The sequence below is a fragment of the Glandiceps talaboti genome, chromosome 7 (assembly GCF_964340395.1).
Source record: "Glandiceps talaboti chromosome 7, keGlaTala1.1, whole genome shotgun sequence".
In the NCBI taxonomy this organism is placed as follows: domain Eukaryota; kingdom Metazoa; phylum Hemichordata; class Enteropneusta; family Spengelidae; genus Glandiceps; species Glandiceps talaboti.
The window spans coordinates 23,166,849-23,194,614 of NC_135555.1; the positions used below are offsets into that span (position 1 = coordinate 23,166,849).

General features: G+C 35.5%; 2 protein-coding genes across 2 annotated transcripts; one reads left to right on the forward strand and one right to left on the reverse strand.

The window, feature by feature from the left end:
- Positions 1-385: 385 nt before the first annotated feature.
- Positions 386-4,673, reverse strand: LOC144437375 (uncharacterized). Its single transcript, XM_078126300.1, has 5 exons — positions 4,445-4,673; positions 3,334-3,503; positions 3,012-3,150; positions 1,548-1,702; positions 386-1,297 (listed from the first exon to the last, which is right to left on the reverse strand). Exons 1-5 carry the CDS (start codon positions 4,582-4,584, stop codon positions 1,173-1,175), a joined length of 729 nt encoding a protein of 242 aa, XP_077982426.1. The 5' UTR covers positions 4,585-4,673; the 3' UTR covers positions 386-1,172.
- A 104-nt stretch (positions 4,674-4,777) lies between these two features.
- On the forward strand, positions 4,778-27,766 carry LOC144438111 (amine oxidase [flavin-containing] B-like). The gene is made up of 17 exons (XM_078127139.1): positions 4,778-5,072; positions 7,748-7,842; positions 10,081-10,218; positions 11,111-11,215; positions 13,587-13,782; positions 14,612-14,649; positions 14,938-15,001; positions 16,592-16,677; positions 17,129-17,212; positions 18,092-18,167; positions 19,841-19,928; positions 22,130-22,183; positions 22,978-23,035; positions 24,263-24,360; positions 26,090-26,201; positions 26,761-26,823; positions 27,563-27,766. Exons 1-17 carry the CDS (start codon positions 5,024-5,026, stop codon positions 27,764-27,766), a joined length of 1,608 nt encoding a protein of 535 aa, XP_077983265.1. The 5' UTR covers positions 4,778-5,023.

The following is a 27,766-nucleotide window of genomic DNA, read 5'->3' on the forward strand; positions in this document are numbered from 1 at the left end:
ATCGTAATACCTAATCAGGAGCTACTGATAAATTAAACCTCCCACAATGGTCAGGGTGACTATGAATTGATCATTTGTGGTTACAAACAATGAAACATTATTGTTTACAATACTATTTGATTAGTATTTATTATCACGTTTTCCATGATGCAACATTCAACATGGCGGGTTTGCAAGTTCCCTATTTTGACTCTTGATTGGCTCCTCATCTTGAAGTCTAATATACCACACTAGCTACCTCCGCCAGATCAGTGAAACGTAAATCAAGATTTTTTTGAAACCTGTTTTTGGTTTACCATTCAATAATTATAGCATTCAATTTACAACAACAACAACAACAACAACAACAACAACAACAACAACAACAACAACAACAACAACAACAACAGGTAGACTAAAACAACTATAGTTGGACTGCTAGGTGTTTAAACAAATAAACCTAGTGAAAAAAGTCCGGATTCTAGTCCAGACCGCTAGGCTATATATTTCAAATTTACCGCATCGGCTAAAGAGTATCATCTTCCCATTCAATCCATCCAGTGTTCTCAACACTCTTTGCGATTTTGTTATTGCATAATATTAAAATGATGGAAGTTGAAAGTGTTAAGGTTTGAGCTGATACTGTCACTGACGTCATCATAAACAGCATGTTGACCAAATTCTACATTGCCACAACTAAAATAAAACTACAATCCGATCTGATAAAATCATACGTTGTTTAGTTTTTCGTTCTTGTGCATGTCCTGGTGAGAGTGAGTGACAGACGGTTCTCTCATTTAGTCGATGCGTCTTTGTCTGAAAATTCTATTTATTTGTGAATATTCTTTACATTTTGAAATAGTTGGACAGCAATTTACTGTTGAAAGTTGAAAAGGTTGGACCGGCTCTGTTATGATAATGAATAAGTGTTTACAAAAATTAGAAATTTCCATGGCTCTAGATCACGTAAGGAAATTTTCTAAGCACTCCTTTCTTTTGAATACTTCTCTGATTTCATAATTTCTTGATATCGTCTTTGTGGTTGTCACTCAGCGCGAAGTTCCAGGACAATTCTATAAATTTGTCTATAAATTTCTCGAGCACAACTTCAACCAGTACAGTATTATGACACCAGCTACGATAGTGATACTGTCCCCTGGGTCGCCATGTTCGCTTAAATAGTTAAATTCTACCTATAACTTGGCAGCTTTTCGATATCGGTCGAGATCCCCTGGGTTACCTTCCCTTTCAACTAACACATCAGCATATAGGTCTGACTTCATTTTATGTAATGTATCTCTGTCATATCCCGATTTCCCTGGATAAGAAGAAATGAGAGTGTACAAAAAGGTGTTTAGGACACTGCATTATGCGGTAAGTAAAGCTTCTTGAAGGAACAAGATTTTAAATTTAAGGGCGACCATACTTAATTCTAGGATTCTCATCATAACACCTTAAAAATGACGGATCGGTTGATCAGTTAACATTTTAGTAAATTTGGGGGATAAGGTTTGCTAAATGGAACTCTGCCACCAACGTCGAACACGAACACAATCCTAAATCCTTACCTAGACATTCCTTTGCTGTGTGTATTGCTAGGTCGACCAGACCCGCCATTTCTGTCACTTCGTCAATAACACCAGTCTTTCTAAGCTCTTCTCCCGTAAATCTTTTACCGTACACTGCCATATCAGTATATAATTTACCACCAGGTACCTTGTGCCTTTAAAATAACATTATCGTTGAGATAAGAGTGTGAACGATTTCTTGGAAAACGACCTTCTTCACAAGAATGTTGTTAGTACGACACAGATCCCAGGGTGCACATTTCTCGAAGATCCTTGACAACGATGTTCATATTTGATTCACTTTCCTCATTACCAATCATGTCACAATAAAACACACATTTACAATTTCATACAGTTCCATCTGTACTATACTTTTATCAATAATGACAAATCACATTTCACATGCATTTACTAAAGAAAGATACAACGTATATATATTCCACAAACACAAAAGCGTCTACACACAAGCATGCGCACTTCAAGCATGCGCACTTGAGATGGGAGTTTCTTTAAACCTGCACTATACTAGCTGCAACTGGGACATTGTTTTTTTTTTATCAAGTAACAAAGATATATCAAGTAACAAAGATATATATATATATATATATATATATATATATATATATATAGTTTTGGTAGTACTGGAACTCTTTCTTGGGTGTAACTCGGAGTTTCACGCATATTGCGATCATCAGATGTCTGATGATCGTAATGTGCGTGAAACTCAGAGTTACACCCAAGAAAGAGTTCCAGTACTACCAAAACTATTACGCTCTGCCACTGCGGTATAGAGCACTGTCTTAGCAGATTGATACTCACCGAGTTATATATATATATATATATATATATATATATATATATATATATATATATATATATATATATATATATATATATATATATATATATATATATATATATATATATACTAGAAACTGATCAATTACTTATTAAAAGCATTGCATTTGTCAACTGATGGTCAATATTATCTGTAGGTAGTGAGGTGACAAGTTTAATTCTAGATAGAGCGAAAGTTTTGATTCTGTCACCATGTTCAATCTGTACAAGTTAGTTGTAACTGGACTATCACATTTCGATCTGGCAACCACAACATATTCACTGAAAATTGCGAACATACCTATAATTAGACATTGCATAATGTCACTAAGTGATCGATATCCATAAGCAGAACAGAAATAGGTTGAAGTTGTGGTCGCCGTTGAGGGCGTTGATTTTTGGGCGTGGACCCAAAAATCAATTTGACTTGATTAATCGTGTATACAGCTACAACGAGGAGTTTATCCACATGTGATCCAATACTGCTCACAGTATTGAAAGTAAGTTATGGTACCTAACATATGATTAAAAAAAATCCAGTTGCAGCTAGTGCAGCTTTCAATCTTCACAAACAATTCAAATAATTCCTGTATTCTTATTTATCCATAGTTTTAAATATTATCATACCTAATTAATTCTTTAAATCCTGTAGTACCAAATGTTAATTTGAGATGAATTTCGGGAAGACAGAACCATCCCTGTCTTGTTCTCATAACCCTATAGTCATGGGCCAAGGCAAACAACGCACCACCAGCAAAAGCATGGCCTGCATATTAAAGAAAGGGTTAGAAACAAAGTTATCAAGGTTTCCTTGCTATCGACTATTACAGGAGACGACAGAGTCACCCTCTGGGCATTATCTGCAAATAAAATGCATTGAGATTCGTTTGAAACTGTGTAATGATCCCGACGAATAACGATAGGAAACGAAGAAATCTCTAATACTTACCGTTGATGGCAGCTACAGTTGGTATTGGGAATGTTAACACTCTCATAACAAGTGGAACTACCGCAAAACTACCTATTTCTTCATTGCTACTTTCACTTATCCACTTTAAATCGATACCATTAGAATAAAACTTTCCAGTGCCTATTGTTATCAGAGCTTTTGCATCCGAACTATCGAAACAAAACAAAATGAGTAGAAAAAAGAAAAAGAAATTAAGAATCTCACCAAGAATGAGGGACCGACATCTAACGTCAGCTTTTCGGTGCGAATATCGAGGAAAGGTAATATTTATCCATCATCGATTTTAATTCGTCGTCCTGCTCAAATATAAAACTTTACCAATAGTGGAATTATTGTCCGTGTGTTGGTCATGACAATTATTGCTAAGTTATATAGTGCACGCAGACTTTTATTACAGCCACTATAGAAAGTTGGAAATGGTGTGAATCTTTGAAGGGCAGACTTACATATAACTACAATAATAATAGCGTTTGTTTTTAATTTGGACGTTTATGTTTTTGCTTTTGAGCATTTTATTCCAGATTTTGTACCCAAAACTGAGCTAACCTAGGACAGGAGGAACGATATCAATCTCAAAAACAAAAACCTTAAACTCAAAAACTAACGCTACAATATTTCACATAGTACTTTCAGTTTTGCGCTACACTTCACCTTTCTATTTTATAGACGTATCATGAGAAACTGCAGATAAGTTGGTCAAAGAGAAGTCTTTCTGCAAAATATCTCACAAAGTGTAATCTATTGGCAACCTAGTCTGTAAGATACAGACATTCGTGTCATGCAAGGTGGTTCAGAAGCCTGATATGAACAACACATGTACAACGTATCTTACAATCTGTATTGGCAACCTGTTGAAAATGACAGCCCTACGGCGACCCTTGCCCAGCGGCGTACTCTCGCCAGGGCTTGCAATATGTCGTGTCTGAGATTCGATCAGTTGAGTGTTTTCTTATTTCAATCGTCTCCTCAAAATAGTGGAGGCAGGACTGTTGTTGCCCTATGGTTATGAGTTTACTCATATACAGTCAGTTGTTTATGCCCACACAGACAAAAAATATGTGACCACAACCCGACAATAACAATCACTTACCGCTCTACTTCGTCGAGCGCTGCATTGATAGCTGCAATTGTCGGTGTACTGAATCTGTTGTCACCATTATTCATATGTAGAATAGCCACATTATCACGGTATTCCACTCTGTATTTGTCTCTAAGTTGTTGTTCAACCATATTAATCTCGAAGACAGCGTATGTGCGAAACACAGGGTTCAATCGTGTCCTTAAATCCCAACGACGACGTGTTTGTTGTCTATGCTGGAAGTCCTTAAAGGTGAAAGGTCGCTGATCAGGTGACAAAACAGTTTGTTGACCCGCGGAGATCAAAGTAGCATCGAACTAGTGAGTTACAGTACACTCATGTAGGGTTATTACAGACGGTTTGGACCCCGGCTTGATTACGTAAAGGGCGGACTTTACACAGTATATATGCTGTAAAAAGGTTGATAGTTTAAATATGGAGATGTGATAAATATTTCACCAGGGTGCCATACGTGCGAATTTGCTCTCTTTACGAATCGTACTAACTTCAGAAGAACCGACCCTAGCTATAGCCCATGTACCCAACATAAAGTTATCAGCTGCAATTGCAAGCAGTCTAGTCTGTGACAGAATGGGTGAAAGACAGTGTGATATCGTCGTGATTGGCGCAGGAATTAGCGGTAAGTTACCTAAATTTGGCTTCAGTCTTTTTATATCGACGTAGAAATGTGAATTTTATATATATTCATAGAAAATTGTATGCGAAGGTGTTTGTGTACTGAAGCCCCTCCTACACAGTACACTGCAACAGTTACACATGTACAGAGAGCAAACACCGTTGTGAACACCTGCTTCGTCGCCACGTCTCCACAGAAAATCTGGGGGCCAAAAAACTTTTCGCACCAGTAACAAAAAAGAGGGCTATGGTTAGAGTCGTCAAACTAGGCCGTGTGATTTAAAAAAAAAAATGTTTGTAGCTCTGGATTTATACTCTGCGGGTTTTCGACATGTCTTCTCCCCTGTCGAAACCCCGCAGCGTATAAATCCAGAGCTAACATGTTTATATACCTGATGTACGAAAGGAAATCTTTTGGTTAATATGTTTGAGATTTTTTTGCCAGGACGTACATCTGACAACAGTAACAAGATAGTTGGACCCCCACAGGATGGGACGGTCTGTGAAAAACAGTGTGGATGGAAATTCTGGTCCAACTATTGATGGCTTTTTTAAAATTTAATATTAGTCTTCTTTACTTTTTAACGTTGAAGGAGGAATATATGAAGTAATGTGTATGATCAATGTCCATCTAAGTAAATGGATCCCACTTAATTCAAATTTTGTCAAATCAGTTCAGAAAGTTAATTTGTCCTTCAATAATATTACTCATTTTTGAAATGGGCTCTTCTTGTGATCACAGTGTGGTACAATTACTACTCCTGGCACATACCTATAGTGATGGGCTTATGAAATGTTCCTCAACTCCCTTGGGAGCCCAATGTATTGCAGGCCCTATATAAGACATGTCATACAGTAATAACCTCTATCCTACCAGATTCCCATTTTACAGCTGGGTTGATTTGGGCACAATATTTTTTGCCATAATTTTTAGGCTAGAAAATTGAGTCTTAGCAATGATAATATTTTCATAATATCAGAAAGAGAGAAAAAGTAGCGGACTGGTGCTGATTAATATCATTGTCTGTTTTATATCTTCACGATTTTCTGGAAAATGATGTGCTATCGCTGACTATGTTGTTAAAACTCATTAAGAAAACCATTGTAATTTGTAAACCGGCACATTTTACCATGTACACGTACATAAATACTGACCTCTAACTTCGTTATTCTGTAAGTAAATTACACGTAATACATACAGACTGACCTAGCATTTGCTTTCACAAAAATCAGGTTTTTAATTTCATGAAAGCTGTGTGGCAAATAAAATCGAGAGTTTCGAGTTATTCCTACATTTTTACCTCCCGTAACTTGGCGTAAGGGTACGGGAGGTATTAAAAGGGGAATGTCTGTGTGTGTGTGTGTGTGTGTGTGTGTGTGTCTGTCTGTCTGTCTGTCTGTCTGTCTGTCTGTCTGTGTCATCATTTTCAAAAAATCGGCTGGCTCAATTGTAATGAAATTTGGGATATATAATCTTTAGGGTAATAGCTAGACCTGATTAGGTTTTGAGCCAGATCTCTTAATGTTTAATTAGAGAAATTTGCATATTAATGAAATCAACTAATTACGCAATATCTTAAGACTGCATATTTCAATTTCAATATAATTTAGTATATTTGTTAAACATAACAACATACATTTGTCCTATAAAATTCGTTGATGTACCGTAAAGCGTTAATGAATAATTTGCATAATTAATTATTTTTGGTAATTAGGCTATATCTTAAGAATACATACTTCAAATTCAACATAATTTAGTACATATGTTAACCATAAGAAAACACATATGTCCTATCAAGTTTATGATGCACCATACAGTGTTAATGAATAATTTGCATAATTAATGATTTTCAGTAATTAGGCTATATCTTAAGAATACATACTTCAATTCCAATATAATTCAGTACACACGTTAACCATAACAATCACATATGTCCTGTAAAGCTTGTTGGTGTACCTTTCAGTGTTAATGAATAATTTGCATAATTAATGATTCTTGGTAATTAGGCTATATCTTACGACTTCATGCTTCAATTTCAATACAATTCAGTACATACATGAACCATAACAAATTGTGTATGTCCTATAAAGTTAGTTGATGTACCTTACAGTGTTAATGAATAATTTGCATAATTAATGATTTTCGGTAATTAGGCTATATCTTAAGACTGCATTAAGCAGTATCATACACTCTTACATACATTAACCTAACAAAGCATGCTTGTCCAAAAAAACAAAGCCTGTTACCATAGTTATTTTAGTTTAATGAGTTATTTGCATAATTAGTGATTCCCTTACGGGAGGCATTCAGTTTAAATCTGGTAGCTTAATACATTGTACCCGTCAGCAAATAATGTTATCAACAGGTCAGCGATATGTGTTCCATGGACACTCACCACAGTCAGTACAGTACTACTGCGCTCATATCAGAAAAACTTGAAATCGATATTCTTTTCACTAAACTTTGCAACATTATTTTATGACAACTAAACTTCGCTCAGCTCATGTTCAACTTTTTCAAATGCACACCAATCTATCTTATTTAGCAGTCAGTGTTTGGCGTAATATTTTCTTAGCATTCCCAAGAATTTGGTAAAAATCCTTACTGGCTAATTTTTCAAACTTTGTGATAAAACTTTACCGTACTTTTACTTACAAAAAGTAACTGACATCTTGCAGGTCTTTCAGCTGCTAAGCTTCTGAGTGAAGAAGGTCTAGATGTGTTGGTTGTTGAAGCAAGAGACAGAGTTGGTGGTCGATTGTACACTGTACAGGTTAGTATTCAGCATTAAATATCATTCTATTAGGCCAAATAAAAAAAGTTGTTTGGTTCCGGTTACCTGACCCCACCTAGTTTTTCATGCTGACCCTAAACTTTTTTTTACTTATTCAAATAATAAAATCGCAAAAATCATGAAGTCTCACAAGAAATAGTGGGTGAGGAAACTGACAATATAAAACTGTTCTTCCAATCTGTAATGGCTGTACATCTGATTGGAAGAAATAAACAACATAGAGACCATTTGGAAAACAATGGAAAACCTAAACTAGACACTCACACATGTAAAAAAAAAATATAATAAAATAAAATAAAAAATCTACGTACCCCACCTTTTTTAAAATTGAATATTATTGGAACCACACAATTTTTTTTATGCCTTATCTACCCACATCATTTTTACTACATCTTTTTCTTTTTTGTTTGCCTCCAGTTACTTTATCTTTCTAATTATGCATCATTAATTTCTCTATTTAATTTACAACTGATAACACCCAAGTAAAGTGAATCTCCTTTGTGTCTAGACTGTAAGATATATCCCATCACTCTGCCCTCCGTGACCTAGCTTGCTCATAAAGGAGTTGAACGATATACATTTATGAGGGCAACCTTACATGGCGTGCCTTACTACTGTGCCCCTTTGTTAGAGAGGAGCTCATATCAAGTTTCATTTGCTTTATAGTTATTATAGTAATACTAATTACTATTGGCTTTTCTAATTAACATAAGTATGAACCTGTAGTGTACAAACTCCTCCCAACTGCTTTAGTTGATGTCCAGTAAGTCACAAACAATCATTTTCACCAACCAGACTGTATCGCATGAATTTAAAAAAAATAAGAGAAATAAAATAATTCAAATTAGCTAATAAAAATATGAAAATGATGAAATGATTGGTGTACATGTTTACTGGGACGGGGAATTCTGGGTATGGTGCACAGTTACATACAATGATATCATCAGAGCCTTTATCCTACAACCTGTGAAATACAACAGTGTGTTTTATTGAATGAAGGGAGCCAAGAAAAGACTTTATGCAAAGACAAAATTAGGTAAAAACAACAATACAACTGAATACAAAAACAGCAGCAGGTGCTTCTGATGTAGGTTCAGGCAACACTTTTATCTGTTTGTTATGTCTGACGTGGAAGTTATAATGTAACAGTAACAGTCAGACTTGATTGTTATAATGTGTAGGTTCAGGAAATGCTTTTATCAGTTTGTTATGTCTGTGGAAATTATAATGTAACAGTAACAGTCAGACTCGGTTGTGTAGCATTCTGTCAGAGATATAGGATCGGACACTATCTACATTGTATGTCTTTGCAAGAAACTCCTACTTACAAGCATGCAAGTGGGTCAGTCTGTCTATCTATCATTTCTACTTAATCCGTATGTAATCAAGGATTCAGACACCACTTGACCTGTGAGGCAGAAACAATAGATACAGGCACTAAGGGATGATCACACAAGCACAATAAACAAACTTCATTCATTTATAGGGAGTGGGTCTGGCATCAATGCGAGTGCTGAACTTCATTTTTGCACTTCTAACTAAATTTTGAAAAATTTCACACCTTCAATGATAAAAGGTTCTGTATTTACTACTGAGATGTTGATAAGTTGATTAAAATTTACTTCTAATATGATATACTGTGTTGGGTTTCTAGTGTAGTATTTTACAAAAATGCAATGTGTTTACCATGATCGTGTTTTTATTGCATTGATCGTAGTGGTGTCAAGTTGGGCACTACAATTTCCATCATGGTTTACATCATATATAAACATATTGATGGCACACTCATGAACGTTCATGGGGGGGGGGGGGGGTTGTTTTTGTCATAAATGAACAAAGTTAATTTATTGAGATTGTGCGACATTGTGCCATCATCCCTAATGCTCTTGGTGACATTTCATCTCTTGCTTGACATCAGCTAAAGCAATATTTAGGACAAAATCTGCCCCAGTTCATGTTTAAGTATCAATAGTTCAATAGTTACCAGTTATTTATTCATTGTTTAATTATGTATATATATATATTATTACGCTATATATTATTATGCTATTACGCTCTGCCACTGCGGTATAGAGCACTGTCTTAGCAGAATGATACTAACCGAGTTATATATATATATATATATATATATATATATATATATATATATATATATATATATATATATATATATATATATATATATATATATATATATATTCCTTTTTATATTGACAGGACCCTGCATTCCAATATTCTGACATGGGAGGATCCTATATTGGACCAACACAGAATAGAATTTATAGACTTGCTAAAGAAGTGGGAGTTGAGAGCTATAAAGTTAATGTCAAAGAAAAGACGATCTTACGTTCAGGGGTAAGTGTGTATAATCTAACTACAATGGGAAACTAAACTCACACAGACATTTGTAGTAGAGGCACAATAAATTGGAACAAATTGAACACAATATCTCCTCAAGTTCAACTTTTATTACAGGGATTGACTTTGTGTGGATGACATGGAAAATATGTGTTTGGTAAATTGTTCAATTTAATATTTGTCAAAACCCGAGCTTCGTGAAAACACGGAGCGTCGCAGTCACACATCAACGAATGGTTATCTCTATCATGGTCGTTGAGGGCGCACAGTACAAGGATATTCGAGTACAGTCATGGAGTACATTATATAGCTGGTATCGTTACATACAAAATAATTCGCTTAGCTTTAATTTTAGTAAAGCGAAGCTCCAGGGGCTGTGAGAGAATCTCACCTCATTCTTGACAAAAAGGCTGAAAAGCAAATACCCCAAATTTTGGCACATCTCTGTGTATATTGGAAGTGCACCTCTTCAGGGTTATACTATGACAGAAGCCCATGCAACTTGAGTGCAAGTACAGCATTTTCAGGGTGTTTCCATAAGTACTTGTTATGTTCTCTGTGGCCATACTTTCAGTAATTAGGCAAGGAAGAGTGCAAATACCCCCGAGTACCAACACTGGAACTCACATGGCATGGGTTTTGTGTATCACATGTTTATCAGAAACAGTAAATTTATGTAAAAAATCACACTATGCAATCATGCAATTTCCTATACAAAGGAAATATCCTGCACTGATTTGCATATCATTTGCATACTGGTATGCAGAAATTAATGTTTTCTGTATTGCACTGCAGTGCAAATACCACTAGCATGTGTTTTCATCAGTGCTAGTACTCTCTTGTACATATGTAATACTCCAACACAGTAATCTTTGTTTTCTTATTTCAGAGCACAAAAATGAAATACAGGGGTACAATTCCACCAATATATAATCCTTTGGTTGCCATGGATGTGAATAATTTGATGAGAACAATTGATGATCTTGCTGACACTGTGAGTTTGATATTCATATCTGTATGCTTTAATTAATTAAGGTAGAAAGCATCTAACTTCTAAGTGACAAATTTTACTGCAAATCTAATTTCTTAAAAATCACTCCAAACTTTGCTGTAATCATGGAAATTTACTTCTCGTCTTTTCAAATAATAAAAGAAATTTAGGGTCCACAATCTTGTTTTCAAGGAAATCTATAATCTTTTTGTTTTGATAGAGTTAACGTTAGTGGTCTGAGCATTAACACAGTATTCGGTGGCCATATTGGATGGTGGCCATATTGGTTTCTAATAAGGGTTTAATTTTGATAGAGTTAACACAGTATTCGGTGGCCATATTGGATGGTGGCCATATTGGTTTCTAATAAGGGTTTAATTTTGATAGAGTTAACACAGTATTCGGTGGCCGTATTGGATGGCGGCCATATTGGTTTCTAATAAGGGTTTAATTTTGATAGATTTAACACAGTATTCAGTGGCCATATTGGATGGCGGCCATATTGGTTTCTAATAAGGGTTTAATTTTGATAGAGTTAACACAGTATTCAGTGGCCATATTGGATGGCGGCCATATTGGTTTCTAATAAGGGTTTAATTTTGATAGAGTTAACACAGTATTCGGTGGCCATATTGGATGGCGGCCATATTGGTTTCTAATAAGGGTTTAATTTTGATATCGTTTTGACGTCTCATAAAATATTGTATGGTGAATCCTGATTTTTTGCCTTGTGAGAATTAGTTAGAGATTTCTTTACCAAAATAACAGCAAAAGTTTAAACAGTTGTTGTCAGAGTAAAATTGTGGTGTTAATTTTTTTCAGAAAATTGCAATAAACCATCCAGTTTGTTTGTCAAGAAGAAAAATGAGGGGTCAATACGTAACTTTTTCCCCCAGATGATAGTGTTTTGCGGCTATCATCATAAGGAAATAGTAAATTAATGACTTCCTTGAAAAATGATGGTGAACTACAATTTTTTTTTTATGATATGAAAATTTGGGTTCGACCTGAATTTTGCTGATTTGATTTTCAATCAAAGAAATTGGACCTTGAGGTGCATTGTTCCTTAATAGTAGTAACTGCAGTCTTCTTTTCACTTAATGAGATATATAAGAAAGGTAATTGTTAAATCCAGACTACTCAAATAGATTTAACAAATGTAGCATGGACTATGGCATGTGTAGCATGGACTATGGCATGTGTAGCATGGACTATGCTATGACATGTGTAGCATGAACTATGGCATGTGTAGCATGGACTATGGCATATTGTGTAGCATGAACTATGCTATGACATGTGTAGCATGAACTATGGTATGTGTAGCATGGACTATGGCATGTGTAGCATGCGGACTATGGCATGTGTAGCATGGACTATGGCATATGTAGCATGGACTGTGGCATGTGTAGCATGGACTATGGCATGTGTAGCAAGGGCTATGGCATGTGTAGCATGGCTGGACTATGGCATGTGTAGCATGGACTATGGCATGTGTAGCAAGGGATATGGCATGTGTAGCATGACTATGGCATGTGTAGCAAGGGCTATGGCATGTGTAGCATGGACTATGGCATGTGTAGCAAGGGCTATGGCATGTGTAGCATGGACTATGGCATGTGTAGCATGGACTATGGCATGTGTAGCATGGACTATGGCATGTGTAGCAAGGGCTATGGCATGTGTAGCATGGACTATGGCATGTGTAGCAAGGGCTATGGCATGTGTATCATGGACTATGGCATGTGTAGCAAGGGCTATGGCATGTGTAGCATGGACTATGGTATGTGTAACATGGACTATGGCATGTGTCATTTATGTCATTACACTGAACAAAAACTGTAAATTACTATACATGTAACTGGAATAATCTCAGTATATTTCACAATATATATGACATTTTGCTTTCATATGCTTTTATCACCCAATGGTAAGGTCTTATAGATATTTTCTGAACAAGTGTACTTGATTGTCCTAAGAGTCCACTAGTTCTTGCCAAGTGACATGAGTGACAGATCTTGCTGGAGGCCTGCTAAAAAGCAGAGATTTAAAAAAAAAAACCAACATGTTCACTGTTACATTTTACTAGTATTAGCCGCATGCTTATTACATAAAATGTCATGAATGTAGGTTGTTCATCTAATACATATTCATGTATGCTAAAACCCATGAGGTAACACGTACTAGAGCACTGAAAGAACAATGAAGGTTAAAAGTTTCAATCAACCGAACAAAATTCATATGATGTGAAATAGCTCTTTTGAACCCAAAGTTCAGGAAAATAGCTGTATCTTCTGGAGTGGTGTTCTTCTTCAACTGTAGACTTGTTTTCCCATCTGACAGCAAGAAATTTTGACATATATGCTTTATTGTGTAGATTCCATTGTCAGCACCATGGAAGTGTCCAAAAGCCAAGGAATGGGATAGTATTACCACCAAGGAATGGGTAGATAAAGCTTGCTGGAGTAAATTTACAAGAGGTATTGCCCAGGCATTGGTTCGTGCTGTTTACGCTGTGGAACCTGAGGAACTCTCATTTCTACATTTCTTGTGGTACATCAAATCTGGAGATGGTCAGTATACTTCTCACATCATTGAAACATAATAAGACTACATTATTTATAACATCAATAAATATTTATTTGTATTGACTTTTTTGAAGAACCTCACAGTGACACATAAACGTTGTACACAACAATTTACTAACAGTATTTAGATATTCTCCTGTACACACACTATGTTTTATTCAAGGCTAGTACAATACACCAAGATGGTATGCCATCAACCCCCCTTTCTTAGAGCAGGCCAGGGAGATCAGAACAATATGAAATGTCTTACAGTCTAAGATAGCCTCAAATTAATGTTTTTCAGTCCTTAAAGTAGAGTGCACTGTACACACATTCCATCCATACAAAGCGTTATACACAGAATATACCATTCATAATTATGGTGTTTGCATTAGTTTTGTTTTTGCTTTAATGTTTTATTATTTTTTAGTATTTATTTAATTTGTATTTGCTTCAGTTTTGTTTTTGCTTTTTTAGTATTTTTATTTTTATATTCATTTTACTTTGTATTTACTTTAGTTTCTTTTATATATGGTCAAAGATATGATATGGTCACTGACCGTCTAAAAAGAAAAAACCCCAATGTACATGTATTTCAAGAACATACTCATAGCATACAGAACACTTTGTACCTTTTAAAGATTATAGGAATACTCATAACATAAATCACATGCTAATATATGTCTTGTGTAAATATATTTTCAATACTTTAAATATATCGTACTTTTGATTAAAATCGGCTCTTGGGTTAAAGGTACAATTACATCTGGTAGTATTTCTGTTTGCATGGATTTATTAAAATATGCAGATATCTCCATCATTGATTTTATTCCAGGTATTATGCGGATAACAAGTACTAAAGATGGTGGACAGGTAAATTCAATATTTAAAGAGGACAGTGTTTTATGTGACTTGATGTTCACCAAGTGTAGTAACTTGGCTGTGTCATGAATTCTTTTGAGATGTCTGCACCCAATACAGTCACATTTTCATCCTTTTATAATAATGGGAAGTAGTTTGATAGTCTGTAAAGTTCACCGTGACAGGGCGCCCTCACACATCAATCACTCGTTACGGCGAGGTGAGGGCGAAGCGACACATATCTTACAATCTAGTTATATGAATACTTTATTTACTGTCAGCTTTCATCTATTTTGTCAGGAAAGAAAATTTATTGGTGGAACCCAACCATTATGTGAGAAAGTTGCTGATACTTTTGGCAAAGGTAATCTTTGAACTATCAATGATTGTGTAAATTTGTTTAACTAGTATGAGCTTTTGAAATAAAAATTAGAAAATGTCTGTGTATTATGTATCCATCATAATCAGTAGGACAAAGTCTAGCAAATAGACAGACACAGTCTGTTTGACAAAAAGTCACAGAAGACAAACAGACACAGACAAACAGACACAGACAAACAAGAGACTTTGACAGACATTGACAGTTTGTCATCTTGACAGACAGACAGACAGACAGACAACTGTAGACAGACAACAGACCTTGACAGACACTGACAGTTTGTCATTTTGACAGACAGACATTTTGACAGACAGACATTTTGACAGACAGACAGACAGACAACTAGACAGACAGCAGACTTTGACAGACACTGACAGTTTGTCATTTTGACAGACAGACATTTTGACAGACAGAAAGACAACTTTAGACAGACAACAGACAACTAGACAGACAACAGACTTTGACAGACACTGACAGTTTGTTATTTTGACAGACAGACATTTTGACAGACAGACAGACAGACAACTGTAGACAGACAACAGACCTTGACAGACACTGACAGTTTGTCATTTTGACAGACAACTAGACAGACAACAGACTTTGACAGACAGACAGACAACTTTAGACAGACAACAGACAACTAGACATACAACAGACTTTGACAGACACTGACAGTTTGTTATTTTGACAGACAGACATTTTGACAGACAGACAGACAGACAACTGTAGACAAACAGACTTTGACAGACACTGACAGTTTGTTATTTTGACAGACAGACAGACAGACAGACAGACAACTAGACAGACAGCAGACTTTGACAGACACTGACAGTTTGTCATTTTGACAGACATTTTGACAGACAGACAGACAACTATAGACAGACAACAGACTTTGACAGACAGCAGACTTTGACAGTTTGTCATTTTGACAGACAACTAGACAGACAACAGACTTTGACAGACACTGACAGTTTGTCATTTTGACAGACAGACATTTTGACAGACAGACAGACAACTATACACAGACAACAGACTTTGACAGACAGCAGACTTTGACAGTTTGTCATTTTGACAGACAACTAGACAGACAACAGACTTTGACAGACACTGACAGTTTGTTATTTTGACAGACAGACATTTTGACAGACAGACAGACAACTAGACAGACAGCAGACTTTGACAGACACTGACAGTTTGTCATTTTGACAGACAGACATTTTGACAGACAGACAGACACCTGGACAGACAACAGACTTTGACAGACACTGATAGCTTGTTATTTTGACATTTTGACAGACAGACAGACGGACAGACAGACAGACACACACACACACAGACAGACAGAGAGATAGCTAGACAAGTATACCATCAGTCAGTTTGACAGACAGACAGACAGACAGACAGACAGCCTCACTGACAGGTCTCAACACAAGAACAGATGTATAGCTAGATGGCTCAACTGTTGGTAAGCAGAAGGACATATTAATGGGCAAACAGTCAGCAATACTGACAAACACAGTAACATGATATGCACAAAGTCACAGTTCTTGTAATGTAAGTCTGTGTTGTTAACAGATCGAGTTATTCTGAATAGTCCTGTCATGAAGGTTGAAGAAGATGAAGAGGGTATTTCAGTTTGTACTAGTGATATGGTATACAAGGTAAAAGGATTTTCATTTTGTACCATTTATGTTTCATTATAGCTTTTAAACATCATATATGCATAAACCAACCATGGTACAAATGTATGCATCTAACAGCACCTCTTGACTTCCCTTTAGATGACTCTCTTTGCATTTGAAAGATATTTTATAAGATTGACAAGTATTTGTATCTCACAAGAAAAGTGGATAGCTAGAGTAAAATTAGGAGATGGAGATATTTTAAAATATGACAGAAGATAATTAGAATTTATGTAAAACATATAATTTGTTCATAGTCAGTTGTTGTAGTTAGCTAACTTCTCACAGTGTCCGAAGCAATGTACATGTTGGTTGTTTTCAGGTTCTTCAGTTACTTCTTGTACAAGCATAGAACCTCAGTGTCCATGGTCCTCACTAGACCTCTCTGTATTGTTACCACGTTGTTGAAAATATTATACTTCTATTTCAGTCAAAGTTTGTTATTTGTGCAATAAGTCCAGCATTGATTGGTAGGATGGCATTTTCTCCACCTCTTTCACCCCAGAAGATCCAGGTATGTAATCAATCTAATCATAAATCTGTGCTTTTCCTCCTTCCACAGAAACATTTGTTGACCTGTACAAATTGAATTATTTTCTTAGTATCATTATACAGTACAAATGACTTTGCTTTCAATTGGTATATGACATTTAAGGCAACATGACATTTAATACACCAACACACTCAGACAACTTCAAATACAAATTAAATAACTATATAGGTGCCGCACACAGTGGGGATGTATGAGTTAAGTAGATAAGTTAAGTGGATTATCACTCAGAAAGTAAAAAATGTAGTCATCCAAATCATCATATCCATATATAACTTTTCAACAGACGCATGTTTTTACTGCACTGTTAAAGAAAGCTGTTGCTTTTATAACTTGTCAATGTGATTGGATGAAGGATCCTGCTTTGTGTATGATGTGTCTGTGTTATTGTTACTCTAGAGTTGAAATGTGACTCTCTTTGTGTCAAAAATACCATGTCCCATGGGTGAAACACCAAGCCGACATCATTTCTACTGTAGAATATGGAGTTATAACCATTGGTTTCAGTTCCCATATTTTTCATTTTGCAATATTATGTAATTGAAATTTGTGTGATAAAGTGTGGTTCAAGTCTTCCTAATACCTTTTACTTGGTGGAAACAAATATACTAAGTTCTGACGGTTAGTTCTGTGGAATGCTTTCATCACACCCATTCTATAATGAAAACAATCTTGGCTCAATTGTTACATTACAGTGTTAGATTACTGCTGGTAATGATAATAGCATGATTATATGTATGAACAAATATTACTGGAAAATTTATAAGTGAAATTAAGATTAATAGATGTGTGTGTGTGTCATGGAATATTTTTGATTTCACTTTTTCTTTGTGTTCTTTTCAGCTGATTCAAAGAGTACCAATGGGTTCAGTTGTCAAGACAGTAATGTTTTATGACAGAACATTCTGGAGAGAAAAAGGTAAGTTAAGAAAAACAATGAAATGTACTGTGGAATGTCTAGCTCTTGTACATAATTATATACTTCAGTGATTATTTTGTAAGTGTTATATATCATTTACCAATATTGGATGCACCCAAAACATCCCAGAAACAAACCTCTTTCCTCTTTCAAGTCTTTTTCTTGTTAACTTGCTCAGTTCAGGTGTGTTTTGGGTGCACCGACATTGCCTTTATTTTGGTAAGTGTATAGTTACAAAATGTAGTATTTTATGTCTAAAGAAAAATGTACAGATTTATCATCAAACAAGAATACAATACAATGTATACTACTCCCTAGTACTAGATACAAACACAACTGCTAACTGAGGGAATAACATTTGAATTGAATTGGAATATCATACTAATAATATGACAGAACCCTGTGACATGCAAATGCAAGAGTGGCATACTCCGGGTATTTGCACAAGTGCTTGTAGTGTTCTCTGTAGCTGTACTTTCCCAAGGGAATCGAGTGAAAGTGCAGCAGAAAACACTGCAAACACAAGTGGCAATACCCCTGAGAACCACACTGCCCCTGGAGCTCATGCGGAATTGGGTTCTGTTATTATTAAATATGTTTTTCCAAAACAGCAAATGTCCATAAAAAAGATACTATGCAATTGTCCACTTTCATAAAATACAATAAATGTTTGTGCCCTCATTGGCATGCAGGTATGCAATATAATGTTTCTGGTATTGCAAGAAGAGTTCAATTCACCCATCCTTACTCGTACTATAGGCTGAAGGTTTGACAGTGGACTTTCTTGCTTGCGTAATTAATTCCTTAGAGGGCGCCCTCTTATGAGGAGTGCTCCCCTCAAAGGCACACAATGCAGTGCAAAATTAATACCACTAGTTTGCACATGCCGCTGCAAGTATAATGTAATTACTGATAGATATGTAATATTTGACAGTGTTTGCTTGCTAATTTTGCTGTAGATCTATATGAAGTATGTACTTTACTACAGATGAAACATGTAAAATGTGTTGGTTTATATGTACAATTAATTAATAGTGTTGATATTAGAGGGGTACAAGCTAAGTTTGTACATTTTGGGGAGTAATTTTGCTGCATATTTAATAGATACTTGCACTAGAACACTCACTGAAGCATACTTAACCATCACTTGCAATTTGCAAAGTGACTGAACTCAAAGCAGGTATTTAAATATAACTTATAAATAATCCAGTGATATAATTTATTATATGCATAACAATGTTGGAAGAAATCCATCCCTTCATGCAATCAAAATGATCTAATAATGTCAGAAGACAATTGTAATGTCATAGAAGGTATTCAATTCCTACATGCAATCAAATGATCTAATAATGTCAGAAGACAGTCATAGAAAACATACATCAATATTAACATTACACTAGTCTAAGAATAGTTTAATCACAGTTTTATGTAAGTATTTTTATTTGAAAACAAATTTAAAACTCTGCTTATGCCACTTTTGATACAAAAAAAATATATGAAAGGACAAACAATCTGGTTGTTACAGAGTTCCTAAGACTTCTAAAGTTTTGATTTTCTGACCTGCGACTAAATTAACAAGGTTCTACTACATTGTATGGTTTGAAATGAATGAGATCATTATGGTAAGTGTTTTGACGGCACATAATTCCCAATTTCTTGTGAATTTTTTCCAGGATTCTGTGGAATGGTTGCTACAGATGGATTGGTATCAGCTGGCTTTGATGATACTAAACCAGATGGATCCCATCCAGCTATCATAGGGTAATGTTTAGTTTTACACTTGTTTAACTTTGTATGCTTTCAACTATAATATTTATATATATCAGCTATTCCGATGTTGGTTCATGGTGGTTGAATGGTTATGTGGCCAGCTTGGAATCTGCATGTCCGATCATTGCCACTTCCATTTTTTTTCTGAATTGGTAAAGTCGTTAGGCAAGATTTAAACCAATGCCATTGTGCTCCAGTCAACCCAGCTGTATAAGTAGGAATCCTCTGTCCTGGTATGTCAGAGGTTACTTTGTGAAAGATTAATTCCTATGGGCTTACAGAAATTGCAGTGGATTGTTTTGTTACTCAGAGAGTTGACAAAGTGATTGCAACTTTTTCTAAATTCTGTAAAAATTGATATTATTGTGTCGCTAATCATAGTCAAATGAAGGGTGCTAACTCTTGTCAGCGATATTACATGCTTAAATAATGTAACTGGTTTACAATCTGAATCTCAAAAAATGGCAGGAACTGTAAGTTCTTGATTGGTTCTCTTGAATTATTGCAACATCATTTTTTTTATTCCTAATTCTTAAGCCACTGCATTTGTAAGGAAAGTTTTGATTTGTGATATTAGTCATGCACTAAGGATTGATATACTACGAATTTGAAATAGATACATCAACAAATTTATGACATTATAAATTATGAAAGTAGTCTTGTTATGAAATTTACAAGGGGGAATTGTAGTGAAAAATCGATGTTATTAATCATTGCATTTAGACTTTCCTAGATCATTGTATAAGTTAATAACTTCCAGAGATACTTATCAAAACAGAATCACTTTTGAATTAGCTCTGTATACTTAGAAATGATTAATGTATGCTGGTTATTAATCCACACAGAGTTGTGATTCTATTGAAATTACTGATGAAGGACAGATTTATCATAACATTGAATGTCAATTTAAGGCAGAGATAATTGGATACTAAAATTCATATATTCTTTTAAATGAATAATCATGCTATGTACAATATTTCATTGAAATATATGGTATGAATAATCTATTTAGTGTTACAATGTTATTGTGAGGAGTAATATGCTAATCTTGTTCCTGTACCTACTTTATGGGTTTTTTAGGATTACTATTTATTTATTACTGCTGTGAGATTAATTGTGTAAGGTCAGACAAGGTCAAATAAAAGATTGTTATTATGACATGTTGATTAAATCAATCAATCAATCAATCAATCAATCAATCAATCAATCAATCAATTCATCAATCTTTATTATACTCTACACACACTACCAGAGAGTGTGGTATTGTACTAATCATTAAAATAAAGAGAAGAAATATTCAAGACTCACAATTGATAAAAAAGTATACAAACAACCTATGTGTCATTGTAGTAGTCGAGGTGCTATTCATGACATCAAATCTCAAGATCTCTCTCTGGTGGTAAAGAGATGATTCAATACCACAGGTAGTATGACAGAACCAAAAGTTGAAAACACTGCACTCATTCATGCAAATACCCCTGAGTACCCAACACTGGAACTCACATGACATGCCGGTCTGTTGTTATTATATGTTTATTTGAAACGGCAGATTTCTATAAATATCATAAAAATCAAAGAGCTTGATCATGCGACCGATTGTATCCTCAATTGCATATCATTGTAATAGCATTATCATTTGCATGCAGGTATGCAATAATGTTTTCGGTATTGCACTGCAGTGCAAATACCACTAGTATGCGCCCGCACCTGTGCAAGTAATCTCTTCTACATATGTAATTATATATAGACTACGTACACTTTAATGGCCTTGTCTTGTCCTAGAGAATAACATTTGGTGATAGTTATAATGATGCCAATACACACAGTGGTTGAAATAACTACCACAAGCAATAGTCTTTGCACACACAGTCAGTTTTGGGCAATGAAATGGTCATGTGATTCAAATCTGACCAATGAGAGCTAGCTATTTTAAGAATATTAAAAATATTATGTTGTAATAATAAAAGTATGACAAAATTATATAAAGGTCATAGATAGAAATTGCATTGGTCATAACTTCACCTATTCAGTTTTAACCCTACAGTTCTCAAATATTTGATCCACACTGGCCAGTTAACTGCTTTCAAATGATACCCCTAGTGGTCAAAGTGTACAATCTTTTGTTTTTACAATAACTGTAATTGTGACTAGCTCTCCAACATACATAGTAACAGTTTTAATTTCATCAACAGATTAGTGACAGGTCAACCTGCAAGAGAGATGTCATTATTGACAAAGGACGAAAGGTATGAGTCAGATAATGTCAGTACTTGTAAAACTCTGTTGACATGCCTCCTTACAACTATGTACAAAATGTTTGTATGTGGAGTTTGTCTCTCAATGTACAACATGACCAATCTCATGCTATGTGTTAAGTTCTACTCACAGAGTAAATACATTTTCGAAGAAGAAAGCAGAGTCTAAATTAAAATTTTTAAGCTAAAATGTGTTTCTTCAAATGCATACCCAATCTTATCTGAATTGTGTTCCCCACACTGTATGTAATACACAACCCCCACATACTTATAAATGTACCCTTACCTTGTAGTTGTGTTCCCCACACTGTATGTAATACACAACCCCCACATACTTATAAATGTACCCTTACCTTGTAGTTGTGTTCCCCACACTGTATGTAATACACAACCCCCACCTACTTATAAATGGGCCCTTACCTTGTAGTTGTGTTCCCCACACTGTATGTAATACGCAACCCCCACATACTTATAAATGTACTCTTACCTTGTAGTTGTGTTCCCCACACTGTATGTAATCCACAACCCCCACATACTTATAAATGTACTCTTACCTTGTAGTTGTGTTCCCCACACTGTATGTAATACACAACCCCCACATACTTATAAATGTACCCTTACCTTGTAGTTGTGTTCCCCACACTGTATGTAATACACAACCCCCACATACTTATAAATGTACCCTTACCTTGTAGTTGTATGGTAGACAGTGCAGCAGAACATTTCATGCTGTATGAAAACTTGAGACATACATTAATTGACAAAAAATATTATAATTTTTACAGAAAAAGAAGATTGTGTGAATTTTATGCAGACTTATTTGAGACTGATGAATTTCTAAAGGTAAGTATTCATTTATTTGTCATCTTGTTGTCATTTCTTTCTGAATGGCTAAAGTCACTGGGCAAGATTTGAACCACAATTGTGCCCCAGTCAACCCAGCTGTATAGTCGCGGGGACCTGTTAGGATAGAGGTTGCAGTGTGAATGCTTTAATCCTGTGTGCTCATAAAGGCTGCAATGGATTGTAAGCTCCCCAGGGAGTTGAGGAAGTAAATAGATCTATAGATCCATGCAAGGGGTAATAATTGTAAAATGCTTTGCACTTTATAAAACTAACATTATTATCACAATATTATTATTAATTTGTATCTGTTTTCATCAGTAGAATGCAGTTTCTTCATATTTGTATTTTGATTACCTCTACCCAATGGCACTTTGACAGAGGTTTTATGTTTACACATATTTATTTGTTTTTTTTTGTTTGGTAGCAGGATATCTTACAGCTAAAATGATGTAGGTTTGGTGTTTCAAACATGTAACATTACATTTATTACACACCTTCAGACAATTTCTAATGCAAAAGTAACAATTACATAGGTGCCATGCACAGTGGGGATGTTGATATAGTCAAGTTGATGTGTTGATTATCAGTTAGAAAATAAACAATTGCAGCCAATTTAAAATCATCAAGTCCATGTGTAATGTTTTCATTAGAAGTCTATTTTTACTGCACTGTGAAAGAATAGCAATGCTTATCAATGTTCAATGTGATCAGGCAAAGGATCCCGCTGTGTCTGTTGTGTCTCTGTTATTGTTAATCTAGAGTTGAAATTTGTCTTTGTGTCTTGTGAGTGAAACACTAAGCCTACATCGTTTTAGCTATAAAAAAGTTGTGTGGATTTAGATGAGACTTGAAACAAGGACTAAATTTGGTGACAATCTAATTCTGAATTTGAATCTGAATCTGAATTTTATTGAAGATTTTAGTGAAGCCGTGGCACTACTAGTAATAGCCATTGAGTTCAAACCCTTAAAATCATTGGTTCGTGTTTGCTTCATATTTTGTAAGAAGTACATTGGTTCATAAGACAATGTACCCAACATTGGCAGTGGTATTGTGTTCTCTTGAGTGTTCTACAGACTGTTATTGAAATGATCATAGGCACCTTATGGGATTTAACCACATAAACTGTTTTTAATAAAAGATCTACATGTGATTATAAATACTCACATATCTAACAATGCAGTCATTGATTTCTCATTGATATGGGCTTTCTTTTTCATACAGCCAATAAATTACATCGACCATGATTGGTTAACTGAGCAATATTCAGGTGGTTGTTACACTGGTATAATGCCACCAGGTGTACTTACTCAGTTTGGCAGGTGAGTTAGGTACAAACCAGGTGTAATTACTCAGTTTGGCAGGTGAGTTAGGCACAAACCAGGTGTACTTACTCAGTTTGGCAGGTGAGTTAGGCACAAACCAGGTGTACCTACTCAGTTTGGCATGTGAGTTAGACATGAACTAGGTGTACTTACTCAGTTTGGCAGGTGAGTTAGGCACAAACCAGGTGTACTCACTCAGTTTGGCAGGTGAGTTAAGCATGAACAAGGTGTACTTACTCAGTTTGGCAGGTGAGTTAGACACAAAACAGGTGTACTTACTCAGTTTGGCAGGTGAGTTAGGCACAAACCAAGTGTAATTACTCAGTTTGGCAGGTGAGTTAAGCATGAACTAGGTGTACTCACTCAGTTTGACAGGTGAGTTAGGCACAAACCAGGTGTACTTACTCAGTTTGGCAGGTGAGTTAGGCACAAACCAGGTGTACTTACTCAGTTTGGCAGGTGAGTTAGACACAAAACAGGTGTACTTACTCAGTTTGGCAGGTGAGTTAGGCACAAACCAGGTGTAATTACTCAGTTTGGCAGGTGAGTTAAGCATGAACTAGGTGTACTCACTCAGTTTGGCAGGTGAGTTAGGCACAAACCAGGTGTAATTACTCAGTTTGGCAGGTGAGTTAGGCATGAACTAGGTGTACTCACTCAGTTTGACAGGTGAGTTAGGCACAAACCAGGTGTACTTACTCAGTTTGGCAGGTGAGTTAGGCACAAACCAGGTGTACTTACTCAGTTTGGCAGGTGAGTTAGACACAAAACAGGTGTACTTACTCAGTTTGGCAGGTGAGTTAGGCACAAACCAGGTGTAATTACTCAGTTTGGCAGGTGAGTTAAGCATGAACTAGGTGTACTCACTCAGTTTGGCAGGTGAGTTAGGCACAAACCAGGTGTAATTACTCAGTTTGGCAGGTGAGTTAGGCATGAACTAGGTGTACTCACTCAGTTTGGCAGGTGAGTTAGGCACAAACCAGGTGTAATTACTCAGTTTGGCAGGTGAGTTAGACATGAACCAGGTGTACTCACTTAGTTTGGCAGGTGAGTTAAGCACAAACTAGGTGTACTCACTCAGTTTGGCAGGTGAGTTAGGCATGAACCAGGTGTACTCACTCAGTTTGGCAGGTGAGTTAGACATGAACCAGGTGTACTCACTCAGTTTGGCAAGTGAATTAGGCTCAAACCAAGTGTACTCACTCAGTTTGACAGGTGAGTCAAGTGCAGATATCAAAGATTTATGTTATAAGGAGAGATACATTAAATGTTATAAATTTGTCAACAGACTTTCTTGAAAGACATGCAAATTATTTTCAAGGAAACTATTAAAGGACACCTGTTATGACTGCCAAAATAAAGGTATTAATTTCTCTGAATAGGTATAACAAGCGAAATTCACATGTTATAACTCTTTGTACATACAAGTTGACTGTCCAAGTTGGTAATATTTTTATATTTAAAAGTATTTTATTCCAAGCATTAGTTAAATTTAGTTATTGGTGTATTTTTATGCAGCTTTTAGCACTTTCACTTTGATGTACTTTTCTATCATACAACTTGTTGGTAAGATATTGTACAGTGTGGCATTTATCCTAGATGAACCTCTCGGAAAATAATAGCAAGATTACACACGTTGTGTACATTGAGGGATACAATAATTTATTTTATGAGAGAGAGACTGATGGATTTTAGTCAATTGGTATTCCCCCTATTGTCTTTTTAGTGTGATGAGAGAGCCACATGGTAATATATTCTTTGCTGGTACAGAAACGGCAACGGAATGGTCTGGGTATATGGAAGGAGGTATACAAGCTGGTGAAAGAGCAGCTAGAGAGGTAGGTTTACTGAACACACCCAGTAGCAGTTAGTAACTACAGTGATTCTGGATAACTTTTGGTGTAATTTTTGTTGCCTGTGGTAATCTCCATATCCATAACTTGCTCTTGGTAGAACTCAAACCTTGTTGACAACATATATGTATGTACTATGGTATAAACCTAATTCTTCAAATGAAAATTCAACTGTGTTGGTTAACCATAATATCGAACTAAACTTTTGTTCCAAACAAAACTTGAAAACTGTATCTGAAATTTTCGACTACACAGTTTAGTCTTTGTAACCAGATTGATCCATTACTCAGAACATGTGACCTTACGGACAAAAGTTTTAATTTGATACTAATGCTAATTTGATGACATAATCTAATTACATATCCTAAACTGTATAGGAACCTCATGCTATTTTACCATCAACAGTGCTAACAATGTCAGATGATGATTTGAATACTATCAACATAAATGTATGTTCACTCAAGTAAAAATACACATAAAACTCGGCATAAGCCATTTTAACTTTTCTTATGCAAAGAAATAATTGAGCTGTATTTGTTTTCAGATTCTTTGTGCAATGGGAAAGATTTCAGAAGATGAAATATGGCAAGATGAACCAGAAGCAGAAGTAAGATTTTGTATTTAACTTTCATGAAAACAGTACTTGTTATAACGTGAACATGTTATGTATAACTCTATTTTATCATATACCAAGTATTGATCCCAATTCAATGCAATTCAATGGAGAGTATGCACATCGAACCCGGGCAATAATTTTCCTTATTACGCCCTGGCACACTTTGCCCAAATATGGCAAGTGGTGCACTTATTGAAAATCGTTTGCTCAGTAATTTGGCTTTGTTAATTTCTTCATTATTTTTACATTTTTGCAAATTTTTTCACTTCCAATTTATGTGATTATGTGATTCAATTGATGTTTCTGTGCCATTGCATGGGGTATATGATAAAACTTTTATTGCCCTGATATTCTGCAGACCTTGGTAGTATGGCATATGAATTCTGAAGTCGGGCCCTTCCGCCATACAAAATCTATGTCCGTGCCATAAAAATTATTTATGCACAAATAAATCACCACAATAAAGATTCCTTTCTACCGTCTTTTGTGAAAAATACGTATGTGTTTGTATAGTTTCTTGTATACTTCAACAAATGGGAGGCTTTTTTTTTCTTATATTAATCTTTCATATACAGACACCATTTCAATACTTAAACACTGTTCTCACAATGGAACGTGTTGAAACTTGACCAAAGACTTTGAAACCAATACCAGTAATCTATCAACATCTAAGCTTATCGCTTGGAGTACTTTATAAAAAACAACTCAAATGGTTATTTTCTCTTTTAAGGATATGCCAGCTGTTTCTCTGGAACTCAGTAAAATAGAAAAGATGTTACCATCACCCCAAGGGTTCCTCAACTTTATGATGACATCAATAATCCTCATCACTGGTGTTGTCTTGGTAACAAAGAACCCCGGCATGGTGGATGTTGTCAAGGATACAGTCACTGGCATTGTTGACCATGCGATGGAGTGCTTCAAGGGCAAATAG

Excerpts from the sequence above, each read along its gene's own strand:
- LOC144438111 (XM_078127139.1), top strand. The coding sequence starts at position 5,024 with ATGGGTGAAAGACAGTGTGATATCGTCGTGATTGGCGCAGGAATTAGC. Across the intron at positions 18,168-19,840 it reads AACATTCTGGAGAGAAAAAG|GATTCTGTGGAATGGTTGCT; the intron begins GTAAGTTAAGAA and ends AATTTTTTCCAG. Across the intron at positions 22,184-22,977 it reads TTATTGACAAAGGACGAAAG|AAAAAGAAGATTGTGTGAAT; the intron begins GTATGAGTCAGA and ends TAATTTTTACAG.
- LOC144437375 (XM_078126300.1), bottom strand. The coding sequence starts at position 4,584 with ATGGTTGAACAACAACTTAGAGACAAATACAGAGTGGAATACCGTGAT. Across the intron at positions 3,504-4,444 it reads GCGCTCGACGAAGTAGAGCG|TTCGGATGCAAAAGCTCTGA; the intron begins GTAAGTGATTGT and ends TTGTTTCGATAG. Across the intron at positions 3,151-3,333 it reads AACTGTAGCTGCCATCAACG|GCCATGCTTTTGCTGGTGGT; the intron begins GTAAGTATTAGA and ends TTTAATATGCAG.